The sequence below is a fragment of the Rhipicephalus sanguineus genome, chromosome 7 (genome assembly GCF_013339695.2).
Source record: "Rhipicephalus sanguineus isolate Rsan-2018 chromosome 7, BIME_Rsan_1.4, whole genome shotgun sequence".
Taxonomy (NCBI): domain Eukaryota; kingdom Metazoa; phylum Arthropoda; class Arachnida; order Ixodida; family Ixodidae; genus Rhipicephalus; species Rhipicephalus sanguineus.
The window spans coordinates 107,180,992-107,195,259 of record NC_051182.1 but is presented as its reverse complement, the minus strand read 5'-3'; the positions used below and the strand labels follow the sequence as shown (position 1 = coordinate 107,195,259).

The 14,268-nt window shown below is 45.4% G+C and overlaps 1 protein-coding gene across 1 annotated transcript in view; it reads left to right on the top strand.

Moving 5' to 3' along the window:
- The first annotated feature begins 1,249 nt into the window (after window positions 1-1,249).
- LOC119398906 (uncharacterized) overlaps window positions 1,250-14,268 on the top strand; it is a 36,886-nt gene continuing 23,867 nt past the window's right edge. Inside the window, exons 1-2 of the mRNA XM_049417465.1 lie at window positions 1,250-1,340; window positions 2,478-2,573. Coding sequence (XP_049273422.1) covers window positions 1,325-1,340; window positions 2,478-2,573 — 112 coding nt within the window. The 5' untranslated portion in view covers window positions 1,250-1,324. The remainder of the gene's footprint in view (window positions 1,341-2,477; window positions 2,574-14,268) is intronic.

The following is a 14,268-nucleotide window of genomic DNA, read 5'->3' as shown; positions in this document are numbered from 1 at the left end:
GGTGTTCGTTCATTTCGTCACCACTCACTGCTTCCACGCTTTTACACTAAAGTGTTAAAACATAAAACTTGCTGCGACACAGAATACGCTCAAATTTCGTCGATTAGCTATGGGACGCGTGCGGCTTCAAGTGCAGTGCATAATCAAATGATTAAACTGGGTGTCGCAATCACTACAAGCTCTACTCAGTTTTTCAGTGTTGATAACAAAGAAAAGAAGCGTTTCTCTCACATTACTTACCAAGACAATCAAATCTCCTTAGATAAAATGCCATCACTGTATGCCGCAACAACTCGGCAAATTCTCAAAATACGGAATACGCGTTCACCCGCGCTGCACAGTGGCGGGCCAAGTTACATACATTTTGCTTTTACTACATTGTCCTCGTCAACATCTCTAAAAGCGTTGGTACTCGTAGTGGGATAACCACCTTCACGCTACTGCAGACGCCTCCAACGTAGTACATACTAATCCGTTAGTCTTAAGAGGGAGGAAATTGAGTAGAGCGCACGAGTTTCTATGTGCCGTATTTACCCGGATAACACCAACACTGTTAAGTAATGTTGTCTAACTGCTGGCTATTGTGAAACAAGTTTCGAGATGCTCGTTCCCAAGGTGTGCTACGAAATGCTTGGGCGTTCTGGTTATTTTTGTGCTGCAGTACAAAAAACGGCATTTCGTTGCACAACTGCAAAATGCAACAGCGCGTTTTATCAGAAAGTTTTAATTGCACATAGTTCTACATTCGCGCCATCCTGAGATATTATTCAAAACGACTATGCACCGCAATGTAATTAACTTATAGAAGGTAATTCGGGAATCTTAGCTAAGTAACTACTAATTAGAGTTATTTTAACATTTCTGACGTTCGCCGCACCTGTTTACTTTTGGTTGAATATTCTATTCTCAAAAAAAAAAAGTTCGTTCAGCAATTTTTCGAAGCCTCCTCAGAAGCACCTGGTATATCGGCTAGTTTACATATTGCGACAACGTATGCAGTTGTATAACGTAAATTTCGTAGTCTGAACTGCGTCCATTGTTTGATACAGCCATATACATTCCTGATGAAACTTCTCTTTTCATTTGCTGTGATAAACTCCGTAACCATTTGTAGTTAAAAGAAAGCAAAGTCAAATTTGCGTTTAACACGCGTGTTTTCTTGCAATATGAAACAATGCATTGTTCTGCCTTACGTAGAACTCAATTCATTGTTGTTTTTTTTTCATGTCTTATTCCTCACTAAGATCATACCCGCATCCGCTGTATTAAAGAAGAGACAGACCAGTGCGATAACCTCAACAAAGCCTGTGACTTCACTGCCTGGATGCCCCTCTGCGTAGGTAAGTAACCGAGGACAAAAAAAATGCTTTTAATAAGGCGAAAGCCTTGAGCGGCCCCTTGAGCGAAATACGGCAGGCGAATGAATTGGTACAAAACTCACGTGACCTATGTCACCGATAACGTCACGTGACGACATCGTGCGACTTCCTAATGACGTCGCAAACAGCATAAATGCGTGACGCCATCATGACGTCACGTGATGACGTGATCATATACCATTGTCACTTGGTCGAAAACGCGCCGATCACGGAAGTCGTGCAGCACAACGTGAGGTGCAGAAACCTTCGGATGGGCAGGAACACGGCAATGGACTCAGAACGTCAGGGTAATTTAATGAACTTGTGCATCTTAACAAGCGCAGAGAACAAACAGAAGAAAAAGACACGTAAACAGGACGGGCGCTAGACATCAACTGAAAATTTACTCACGTAAAACGATGGATATGTGCAGACATGCGCAGAACCCACAACGAGTTGTTTGTTCTTTAGCGCTTGTTAAGATGCACAAGTTCACCTACTACCAACTAGCCCCTAATTTATGCGTTGAATAGTAATTTAATGCTTGTCCCTCGCGCTGCAGTTCGCTATGTCTTGAAAGACGCCTGGTTTCCATTCTATAACTTAATGCATTAACAAATGTGCGGCAGGCTTTCGCCTTTAAATTTGACAGGGTGTAGCACCCTGCCGAAGTTCGATGTAAACGAATTCCGCAGCGAATGCAAGAAAGAATGCCCTCGCACAAAAAGCATCGGAGAGCGATAGCTATTCTCGCAGCGGGTTCGCTGAAGAGCATGCCTGCGACAAATAGCCACTCAAGGTAAAAAGAGAACGCAAAAAACTTATAATAATTTATGTTGACTGACTCTGGACGTGACGGCTGCCACTATGAGGGGTCTTGGTTCTGTGGTCATTACAGTCTGTAAGGTATGATTACTTATTGGGACACACTGTATTAGCCGACTTTTTTTCTTCTGCGCCGACTGTGCGGTATGAATACTTATTACAGCGACGATCGTGCTTACGCGTTAGAGTTTGATAACGGTAACAGCGCTTGTGTCCTTTTATTTTTCGCGGTGATTTTATTTTCTTTCTGTATATAACAAAGGCCACGTTTTCCTCTTCATTTTCTCCGCACAGACATCAAGCACGCGGTCTGTTTCGTCGCTGACGAAGATCGTTGCTCAGATGATGCAAAAGAATGTGACGCCTCTTACGGACCCGCCATCTGCATCGGTAAGTGTGCGCAAAAAAATGAGCCGGAGCGTAGCAAATTAACAGTAAAATTACGAAATTAACGTAAACACGAAATTAACAGTAACGAAATTAACAGTACGAAATTAACGGTAAACACACGAAAAGAAAATTACACCATCTCCCGCTAAAGGGAACCATGAGGCGATGCGAAGCAGCGTTTCGGCATGTCGAGCCCGCGTTTCGGAGGGGCAGTGGGAGTGGAGAGGAGGCGTGTGGAGAGGGTTTGCGCATGCGCAGTAAGGGTGGTCACGCTGCACACCACCACCACCACCACCGGATTGAACTCCGCCATAAGATGCTTCGCTTCTAAAAACATACTCTGCAGTTAAAAATGCATGCATTTTTGGCGTACAATAATATTTGCCTTGCGCTGAGCATACGCATCTCAGAAATCCGACATCCAAAAATGTACCCAATAGAACGTAACAAAGCAGCCATGCGTCGAAAAGAACATTCAAAGACGCGTTCTAAACAGCAAGCTTACGTTCGCTTCATCAGAAAATTACATCTACTAGAAAAAAAAATCTGTTTGGCGAATGATCGCCCGGCTTCTTCTCGGTGCAAAAATGCGTATGTACCGTGGGTTTTCTTTACGGTATTTTGGTGAAGATAAAGACCAGATTAATTTACTTTCGAGCCTGCGTTTCATTCTTGAACCCAGTTATAACATGATCTTGAACCCAGTTATCAACCGTCGTCGTGATCGGCAGAGGTGCTGCGGGTTTCGTGACGTCACACCCTCTTTGAAGCGGCGCGGCAACTGGTAGTCACCTAGACCGCTTCTTACAATAAGGTGTTTCACCTTTCGCGCTCAAATATAATATTTCTTCATTTATTTAACAATACAGACGTCTATTTCTAGGAAGTGCTGTTATCTATGCTTGTAGCGAGTTCGGTTCTGTCAATCTCCTCCCTGCCTATAGTAAAACTCGTTCTTGGCCTAGTGTGATCGACATACTTGAAAACTCACTCCCTACTTATTTGCGGCCAATATTGTACAGGTTTCTTGCCTATTAAACCGCTTACCAAATAATGCGTGCACCTATATTGAAACCGAGAGCCTGTGAATGATTCACAGCTTTCCTGGGTCTTCTGAGTATCTTTGCCGGACCTTTGTTGCAGGTGACACACACTCATCTTGTGAATACACACTTGATAAGGAAAACCTTTTCCAATGCGCAGAATGCTTGAAGAAAAGAAACAACCAGATAGGACACAGCGCACTCCTGCTCTGGAGTGCGTAATGTCATATCTGGTCCTTTCTTTTCTTCAAGAATTCTGCGCATTGAAGATCTTCCTTGTCAAGTGTGTTGTACCAAGCAACCCAAGCAGCCATTGTTGTTGTGAATGTTTTTCGAGCCTCGAAGCGCGATGATCGAATATTGGCAATATAGCATAGGACAAGAAGTCTGGCAGCTTTCAAAGCAATTGCTGACCTGAGACAGCAAGGAAATGCGTCAGGATGCTTGGCGTCGTCCTGAGAGCCATCCAAGTACACGGCGGTAGCAGCAGATGGCGTAACCGGGATGCCTTAATACGGAATCTTTGGGCGGCCGTTGCTAGGGGTAACACACATGACATTCTGAAAATGGTTCATCCTGATGTTTTCATGGCGTATACTTTACTTCACACGCTGTGTTGCCTATAGTTCCTGTTTGACATAACCAAATGAATCCAGTGCTGGTGCTCGACTGCTCAACCGAAGGTCACTGGATCGAATCCCGACCGCGGCGGCCGCATTTCGATGGAGGCGAAATGCTAGAGGCTCGAGTACTTAGATCACTTCAAAAAACCCCAGGTGGTCAAAATTTCCGGAGCCCTCCCCTACGGCGTCCCCCATAATCATATCGTGGATTTGGGACGTAAAACTCCAACAATTAATAATTAGGCGAAGGTTGTGGGTTTGGATCCCACCGACAGAAAGGGTCCTTTTTCGTACACTTTTGGTGCGATCTTGTACGCATTCCAAATAAACACGGAGGCGTGGCGTTACATCCAGCCGCACGCGAATGGCCCATGTGAACCGCGACAGACGTCACGGCCCTGCATTGACCAATCGCGTGCGGTCATGTGCGGTCACGTGCGGCTGGATGCAATGCCACGCCTCCGTGTTTATCTTGGAACGCGTACAAGATCGCACCATTTATTTCATTTCAATTTACGCCATGATTACTACACCGCAGTTAAAGCCAACAATTAATGTCTCCTATGCTTTCCTTGGCCTAATCGTCCATTGGATTCATTTGATTGTCTAACAAAAAAACGACCCTACGATTCCGTTCGTCTTTTAGCATCGCAATGCGACGCGAAAATTTATTACTGCGGCCACGAGTGAGCCACACGACCAGAACCACATGCAAGTATCAGGAGAAACGGGTAGAATGTCGACCAGTGCAACCTATGTCTCATAAAATATTTCCTATACAGCACTTTTATATGAGAGCGCTCTCGAAACCTTGCATGTAATTTCAGATACCAATCGCACCACCTGTAATAAGGAAGAAACGGAAGAATGTGAGAAAGAGGGCAAACAGTGCGACTTCTCTGCTGGCGCAGCCACATGCATAGGTAAGCATACAACAGCTAGAACAGCAAAGTGTTTGTTTTTGTACGTTGATATTAGGATAATTGTTCGTCGCCCACGTATGTATGTTTGTTTTATTGGCTCCGTTTGATTTTTCAGTAGGCGAGCAAAAAACAGGCTGCTATCATCGGCGTAAGTTGCATAATTTGCAGACGCATCGATATTGAGTGTGTCACTAATGAATAACAAAAAAAACGTATGGACCCAGTATGCTCCCCTGCTGGAAGCTTGACCTAAAGATTTCAGCTTAAAATGGTCATCGCCTATGCTGGAAACAGAGATCTGTATTGGAGGTATGATGTAATGGGAGATTCAGCTGTGCCTCGAATTCTGTAATCATGGAAATTTTAAGCGCGGAGCACTTTAAGGGCCCTGCATGTTGCACGCTGTAGTCGTATGCTGTCGTGGCTTGGCGTAACGCAGGCCAAACCACGTATAAAAATAGAAAAACGAGGAAGCAAGCGAGAAATAGAAAGAGAGAAAGAAAGGTAGGAAATAGGAAGAAAAATAGAAATAAATGGAAATACAGAAAGAAAAAAGAGACAGCAAAAACGGAAAAAGACAAAAGGAAAGAAAGAGAGGAGCAAAGAAAGATAAAAACCGAAGAGAAACAAAGAAGGCTGCCCAGCTCCGCCCTTCCTTCAGGCTTGGCACCCCTAGTGCCAAGCTGCATCAATTTTTAATTAAAGCTTCGTGACCAATAATGCCAAAGGTCCGCTAAGTGGTGGAGCAATATTATCTGCTGCAGGAAACTTCGTAACCTTGTTCTTGACGAATTGCTTTCCAGCTACGAAGCTTTCACTTTTAGCAGATGTCACGTGCTGACTTTGTACATTTGCGATATACGAACGAGTGAATGGCAATTCTGGTCTTTCTTGGTGAACTTACCTCCAACTTGTGGGCTTACTTGCAACTGATTTGTCAATAAGTACTACCTGCTTCATCCGTCTGTAATACCTATACCATCTGCCAATGACACCGCTCAGTTAGGCCTCAGCACTTTTTGTCTCATCTTAAAATTATTGTGCCACTCTTCTGAAAGGTTAAACAACAACTTGAAAGCAGGAATACATTTCTCTTTCGTAAAAAAAAAAAAACGCCCAAGCACTTCGTACAGATGGTTAACCATTGAAGTTCAAACGTGAGGCTCCAGTGTTTATCAAGAGCTGGGAAGTGTCTTGCGTTAGCCTTTCATTTCTCTATCGCCAAATTTACAAGATGCGTGTACGAACTTTGCGTATGCCGACGCTATAGCTTAACGGATATTCAGAACACCAAAAATTACGGTTAGCGATTCATGCTGCGGCGGGTATCATCCCTCGCTATATACACTGACAGAACCTAGAGTGAGTAATGCAAGCACGAAGACCTTTCGAGGCAGTGTCTGCTAGCATTGCTTCTTCATTATAGTTTCTGCTCACTTACGGATCGCCACATTTTACCAATTCCTAGCCATATGCATATTCGCTGTAATATCAGCTATGACGTCATCAACGTTTGTCCATTTTTTCTACTTTGCTAGAAAGCCTTTGACCTACTCTATGTTATGTTTATCTTTTTTTTCTCTCTGCCACTAGACAAGAATCGCACTACGTCGAACGAAACAGAGAAGAAGCGATGCAGGGAACTTGGAAAAGCATCTGACTTCACTACCGGTGCGCCTCTCTGCGTAGGTGAGCGCATATCGTAGGCAAATTACTCCTCTGTCGGCACGCCGATATCAGCGATTGTTAGCAATGCTGAGGCATCTGCTTTGAATAGACGTACAAAAATCAGCTGCTATAACTATCGCAAATCTTTCACACCGTCTGAATTGCTTGGAAGAGAGAACTACTTCGCAGGTCACAAACCAATTTCACAAAATTTTACGAATAAACTTTGTACAGAGTCACTACAGAGCAACTGACCCACCTGCCGAAACAGAAGCCACAAAATATTGAACTAATTTCCATATAGCTGAAGTCACCTCCTCGAGTTTTATTTCGTACAAAATCTATGGCGAAACATGCACCATTTAGGAAACGTCTTTGACTTCTAGATGTGAAATCTGGTCAACTGGGGGGTAGCCAAAAATTTGGAGGACGCATTTACACAGTGATCCCTAAAAATATTACCTTTACTACATATATATATAATTATCATTACTGTTTGCATTTTTTTTCTGCAATTATAACACCTGGTTTGGTGTCATCGGCAGCGTCATTCATTAGTAAATTTGTTTAGAAAACAACACTCAGAAATTCGTATTTCAGAAAGTGTCTGTCTTTTTCGCAGATATATACAACTTGCGATTGCTGTACGCCAGACTATCTGTCATAATCGTGTTTCGAATAAAGGGAACCGAAACACTTTTCCTTCTAGCCTCAGAAACACCTTCAGAAGTACCTAACAAGACAATCTTAACGCGGTATCTCACTGACCGGTCGGTGTACATGACTACGAAAGACGGCGACACCACTTTTCATACAGTGCCTCGTGGGGTCCCTCAGGGTGGTGTATTAAGCCCGACTTTATTTAATGTTTCGCTCATTGGTCTGGAAAAATGTGTCCCTGCATCGGTTGAGTTATCCTTATATGCAGATGACATCTGCATATGGAGCAGTGGCCGCAACCGTCGAGTACTACGCGGAAGACTGCAGAAGGCCATTAAATCCATTGAGACTTTTTTACGAACACGTGGGCTATCCATATCACCCGACAAGTGTGCCGCCATTGCCTTTACCAAACGGGATATGTCGCACTACAAGTTAAAGATTGCGGGCTCTCACATCCCATACGTGTCAAGTCACAAATTTTTGGGAGTGATCTTCGACAGATCCATGACGTGGTCTCCTCACATTCGATCACTAAAAGAGAAGCTCGCATCATACGCGAACATCTTCCGCATGATGTCAAGTAAAGCTGAAGGCTGCTCCGTGAGTGCACTGCTGCGAATGTATACAGCATTATGTGAAGGTCTCCTGCGGTACAGTCTTCCTGCACTACAGGGCCTCACCAAATCAAATATTCAGGTGCTCACGAGCATGCAAGTCAAAGCCTTGAGGGTGTGCCTAGGTTTACCGAAAAATACATCGACAGTCGGGACCTTCACAGAAAGCAAACGTCTTTCGGCTGCCCTGCTAATGAAGCAAGAGTTCCTCCGAGTCTGTCTGCGTTTTGCGGCAAGGGTACAAGATCATCCACTTGCTTCAGTCAGCATTTCTGAGGTGCGAATGTTACTCCCCCCGACGTATGAACAGCCGTCGATATTGTCGGGGCCTCCATGGCAGCTTCCTTCCTGGACGATAGTCACGACAGTGCCGGGGTTCAAGAGCAAGAGAAACACACCTGGGCCAGCGTTGACGTACTTCGCTCTTGAACACATCAACACCTACTATAGAACCCGCCGTCACGTTTATACAGATGGGTCTGTCACAGATGGATCATCTGCTATAGGTGTGTGGATACCGTCGGCGAATGTCACCATCACAGCCACTCTCAGCCACCGTACATCCGCCGCTGCCACTGAGCTGGCTGCATTGCGGAGGGCGCTTGCATATATTAAAGATCAGAGACCCGACTCTTGGGTGATATTCTCCGACTCACGAGCCGCACTGCAGTCCCTGAAATCTCCACGTACGCAAGACCAACTAGTCCTAGACATCAGGCGCCTAGGCAATAATGCTCATGAACTACACCACGATGTAGTACTGCAGTGGCTGCCCGCTCACTGCGGCATCGAAGGGAATGTTCGAGCTGACTCCGCTGCCAGAGCTGCGCATGACACAGCATCTGAGGAAATTGAAATTCCTTTTTCAAGAAAAGACGCAGCGATTCTGGTGTCTGCGTTCGCGCGTAATCTGCAGAGAACAATATGGAGCGATGCGAACAACCAGTATGGACCGCTGCACAGAATAGACCCGACGTGTAGCTTTCATGTGCCGCAGGGATTAACCAGACAAGATGAAACTTGCATTCACCGGCTGAGACTCGACGTTGCCTACACGAAATACTTCAAGCACAAGATCAGGCAGTCGGACTCACCCATGTGCACCACATGTAACACTCGGGAAGACCTAAAGCACGTACTCTGCGACTGTTCCCAATACGACGCAGAACGACAGATTCTGAAGGAGGCACTTCATTTGCAACGCGGCACGAGCTTGGAGCTGCGGCACCTTCTCGGCCCGTGGCAAGACAACAGTTGTGCGATGCGTAGCACAAAAGCGCTGTTGGCGTTTTTGAGGAACACTCAGCTTAACCAAAGCCTGTGAAGGACTCTTCTTATGTATATATGTGTGTTTGTGACTGTATGTACTATTTGTGTGTATATGGTGTATATGTGATCATTGTATATACCATAATCACCCGACACCTGGAGTAGCAAGCCAGGCGACAAACCAGGCTAACCTCTCCGGGCATTTCATTAAAGAATCTTATCTCTCTCTTAACGCGGTAGCGTTAAAGAGCTCGTTTCGCAGAAATTGCTGTGTTGGCGTCGGTGTCGGCGTCAATGGTTGTGAGGGAAAAATTGCCGTTGTGCGTGAGCGAAAATTCGAGATAGATGCAAATAAAAACTTCGGCCCAAGTGAAATTAACACCTAGGCCTTCTGCGTGGCAAGCAAGTGTTCCACCACGAAGCCACGCCAGTGCTTGAAACTGCTTCGTTAAAAAATGCCATAAGAACCTGCGCCGAGACGGCGCTACAACGCCCGGGGGTCCTGTTACGGAGAGGAAGTGAAGGAAGACGAAGAGCTGAAGAGCCTGACTGGCGCGCGAGTGTGGCGGTCAGCCATCTTGACTCTTTTACTGATTCCTCTCTGTAAATACATATTTTATATACTCATACCACCCCGTATCAATATCATGTACTGGGAGGAGTCTTCTTCATCCATGTAATAATGCGTGGCAGAATTGTAGAGTCGCACCAGGCGTCAAAACGTGAATTGCGCAACGAGTGCCTGGTTTAAATCTGCTCCCCCATTGCAAAGTGTTCAGCTGCGCAGGTGCGCGTTGCACCTTACGGGCGCGAAGTGGGTACTTCGCCAGTTTGCAAAAGGAAAAAAAAAATTCGGCAGATCCCACGCACTGTGGGAATCGATGTAATGCGAAGCAGCCAGCAAAGAGCTGCATACATCGCCTTGTTTGTCTTTGAGCCAAATGAAATCATTCATGCCATGGCATCTAGTCCACCATATATCGCATGTTTGCCATGCACGCATGCATCCACAATCTGGTATATGCCATGCCAATGAAACGCATATTCTGGTATATACAATGCATGACCTGTCGCTTATGTTCATCACGCACTCGTGTCGTGCCATACCAATTCTGTTATATATCCAGTTAACAAAACGACCGGAAGCACACCATGACAGTGGCATGTAAATCATACCGTACATGACATGCATAACATGATTCGCATGTTAACACCTCTCATTTATGTTCGTCATACACTCACATCGCGCAATACCAATTTTGGTGTATATCAAGCTAGCGAAACGGCCGCGAATGCACCATGAGCGCGGCATGTAAATCATGACATACATACATGTCACGGTTTTCATGTTACCACCTGTTATTCATGTTCGTCATACAGTCGCGTCGCGCAATACCAATTTTGGTATATATCAAGCTAGGAAAGCGGCCGCGAATGTATCATGAGTGTGACTTGGAAATCATGCCGTACATGACCTGCATGTCATGTTTCCATGTTACCACCTCTCATTTACGTTCGTCATGCAGTCGCATCGCGCAATGCCAATTTTGGTGCATATCATGCAAGCGAAACGGCCACGAATACGCCATGACCATGACATGTAAATCATGTCGTACATGTCATGCATGTCATGATTTTCATGTTACCAAGTCTCATTTACGTTTGTCATACAGTCGCTGCGCGCAATACCAATTTTGGTGTACTATCGTGAGCAATATGAGCTCGAACACGCGAGTGTGTGGCGAATAGCCTCAAAACCGAGATAACGTGATACGTGCATGGCGCTGCCGAAACCGGAGGGGAAAGGAGAGGCGCTTTCCGCTGACTGTTGGCACACCCGCTTCGCTAGCGTTGTTGCGAAACGGCAGCTGACTGCGTGCCATCGGCCGCTAGCAATCAAAATGAAAAAAAAAAGATTGCACGAAAAATAATAATAAATAAAAGAGGCGTAGCAAAACGCTCAGCCAACACCACGTAGATATAATGCAAGCATGGCCTGTGCATCACGGCAGGCTACATCACAGCCGATATCTCAGCAGCTACATAGTCTGATGGGCCATTGGATGTGGCTGTGCGCGTTGATGTGAATTCATATCACCGCTAGCAGTCACTGACACGCTACAAGCTACAGTTTTTGGAGCAACGATATTGAGGCGGGAGTGTCAACAGCTAGCGGAAGCGCGGCGCCCTTTCCACTTTGTTTCCGACAGTGGCCGCTGCGAATCAGCCGATGTAGGGTTCGAGGCTATTCGCCACGCGCTCGAGCTCATATTGCTCACGATAGTAGTACATCAAGCTAGCGAAGCGGCCGCGAATGCATCAGGAGCGTGGCATGTAAATCATTACATACATGATATGCATGTCATGGTTTTCATCTTACCAGCTGTTATTCATGTTCTTCATACAGTCACTTCGCACAATACCAATTTTGGGGTATATCAGTCCACTGAAACGGCCGCTAGCGCACCATGAGCGTGGCATGTAAATCAGGTTGTACATGACTTGCACGTCATGATTTTCATGTTACCACATCTCACTTACGTTCGTCATACGGTCGTGTCGTGCAATATCAATTTTGGTGTATATCATGCAAGCGAAACGGCCGCGAATGCACCATGAGCGTGGCATGTAAATCATGACATACATGTCATGGATGTCATGGTCTTCATGCTACGACCTGTTATTCATGTTCTTCATACAGTCACATCGCACAATACCAATTTTGGTGTATATCAATCTAGCGAAACGACCGCGAGTGCGCCATGAGCGTGGCATGTAATTCAAGTCATGTCATGTCATGTCATGCATGTCATGATTTTCATGTTACCACGTGTCAGTTATGTTCGTCATACAGAAATATCTCGTCATACCAGTTTTCGTATACATCCCTTCATTTAAACGGCCTCGAGCGCCCAGAGACCATGTCATGTAAATCATGCTGCACATGACATGCGTGTCATGATTTGCATGTTAGGACCTGTCATTGTATTCTTCATGAATTCTTGTCACGCCGTACCGATTTTGGTGTATACGAAATTAACGGAACGGCCGCAAGAGCCTAAGGTCGTGGAATGTCAATCATACTGTTCATGACATGCGTGTCATGATTTTCATGATATGACCTGTCATTTATGTTCGTAATAAGGCCATGTTATGACACACCAATTATGGTATACATCCGATTAACGAAACGGCCAGGAGAGCACAAAGTCATAGATAGATAGATAGATAGATAGATAGATAGATAGATAGATAGATAGATAGATAGATAGATAGATAGATAGATAGATAGATAGATAGATAGATAGATAGATAGATAGATAGATAGATAGATAGATAGATAGATAGATAGATAGATAGATAGATAGATAGATAGATAGATAGATAGATAGATAGATAGATAGATAGATAGATAGATAGATAGATAGATAGATAGATAGATAGATAGATAGATAGATAGATAGATAGATAGATAGATAGATACGCTCAAAGTCGCAGAGGTTCGCTAAGAAATGCTTCGCATTTAAAATTATGGCGTAGCGGGTACTTCCCAAATGACTTGTAGATATTCCAGCATAGTTTGAAGCAGCCAATGTTACGCGCACAAACGTTCCTTCCCTTGCGACACGGTTGAAAGCGATGCGCACGGGGCCCGAAAAGCGTATCGCGTTCTACTCTTGAAGGCGAAGCTCAGGTGTTCTTTAAGGCTATATATCGACAGCACTTATATGGAAACTCTCGACGGGTTTTTGCCGTCATGTCCCGTGTAAAGTCCAAATTGATAGCATCCCGCCGCGCATCGTATGTTCCACTAGCGGATAAAAGCCCCCGAGCTGTGGCGAAGAACGCGGCTGAAGCATAGATCAAACGAGCCGGCCCATCTCCGTCCCTCGGTAGCCCCATGCAATGACATCCCCCCGCGTGTTAGACCTGCCATCAATTGCTGCTCACGCAGAGAGAAAACGCCCCGCCTATCTTGAACGAGCATGAAGAACTCCGGGAGGGGGAAAGGGGGAGGGTGTCGCTCGTGCAGTAATTGTGAACTTCGACTCTAAGGGCGCGGTCGCAATCGCTGGCGCGTGCTATCTCGGCAGCCATCAGAGTACGGCTCGTATACCCTTCTATGTGCTACGCTCCCAAAGCAAAGAGATTTCTTTCCCTGTAGCGGCCCTATTCTCTAACACCAGTGTATTGTAGAGTTGCGCGAGATCGGATCCAAAAGTTTTAGCTGCCAGCCTTACTTCGTATAATGTTACAATACAGGCACCTAGTCAAGGGGGGGGGGGGGCATGGCCCCCCCTCCGAAATTCGTCTAGCCTTTAATATTCCCGGGCAACTTTCTTTTTTTCTTTTTGCCATGGAAAGACTTTCGAACAATTAGGTCTTGCCTCCCCCCCCCCCCCTCTCGAAAAACAATCCTGGCTACGTGCCTGCTGTCGCATTTAGTGCTTCGCCGTTGTGGTGACTGTTACCTTTTTTTTTACCGAGGAAAATAGCTTGTTAAAGACAAATCGCGGGTGGCATGCGCGTTTTTTGCCATTCTCGTCCCCCCCAGAACGTCGTTCGTTCCCAAAGGGGCATTCACACCAACAGGAGATTCGCACGAGTAACAAATCGTGCTTCCCGCCGCAAGGAGTTTCCTTTCAGTATTTCGCTCAGCTTATTTGGACAGCAAAGTATCTTCCATCGCATTTGTCTCTCATGTTGTCCTTAACAAATAATGTGCGAGGTATTACTACGTGACGAGGCGGCCTTTCCCGATCCCACATTAAAACTCAATCAAGCACAGGCAGTCTCATTGCACTTACTTCAAACCCATTCGTACACGTCGTTAGCATACTTAAATGAAATTGACCCACACAAATTTCCCGACGCCGCCTCCTTCGCTTGCG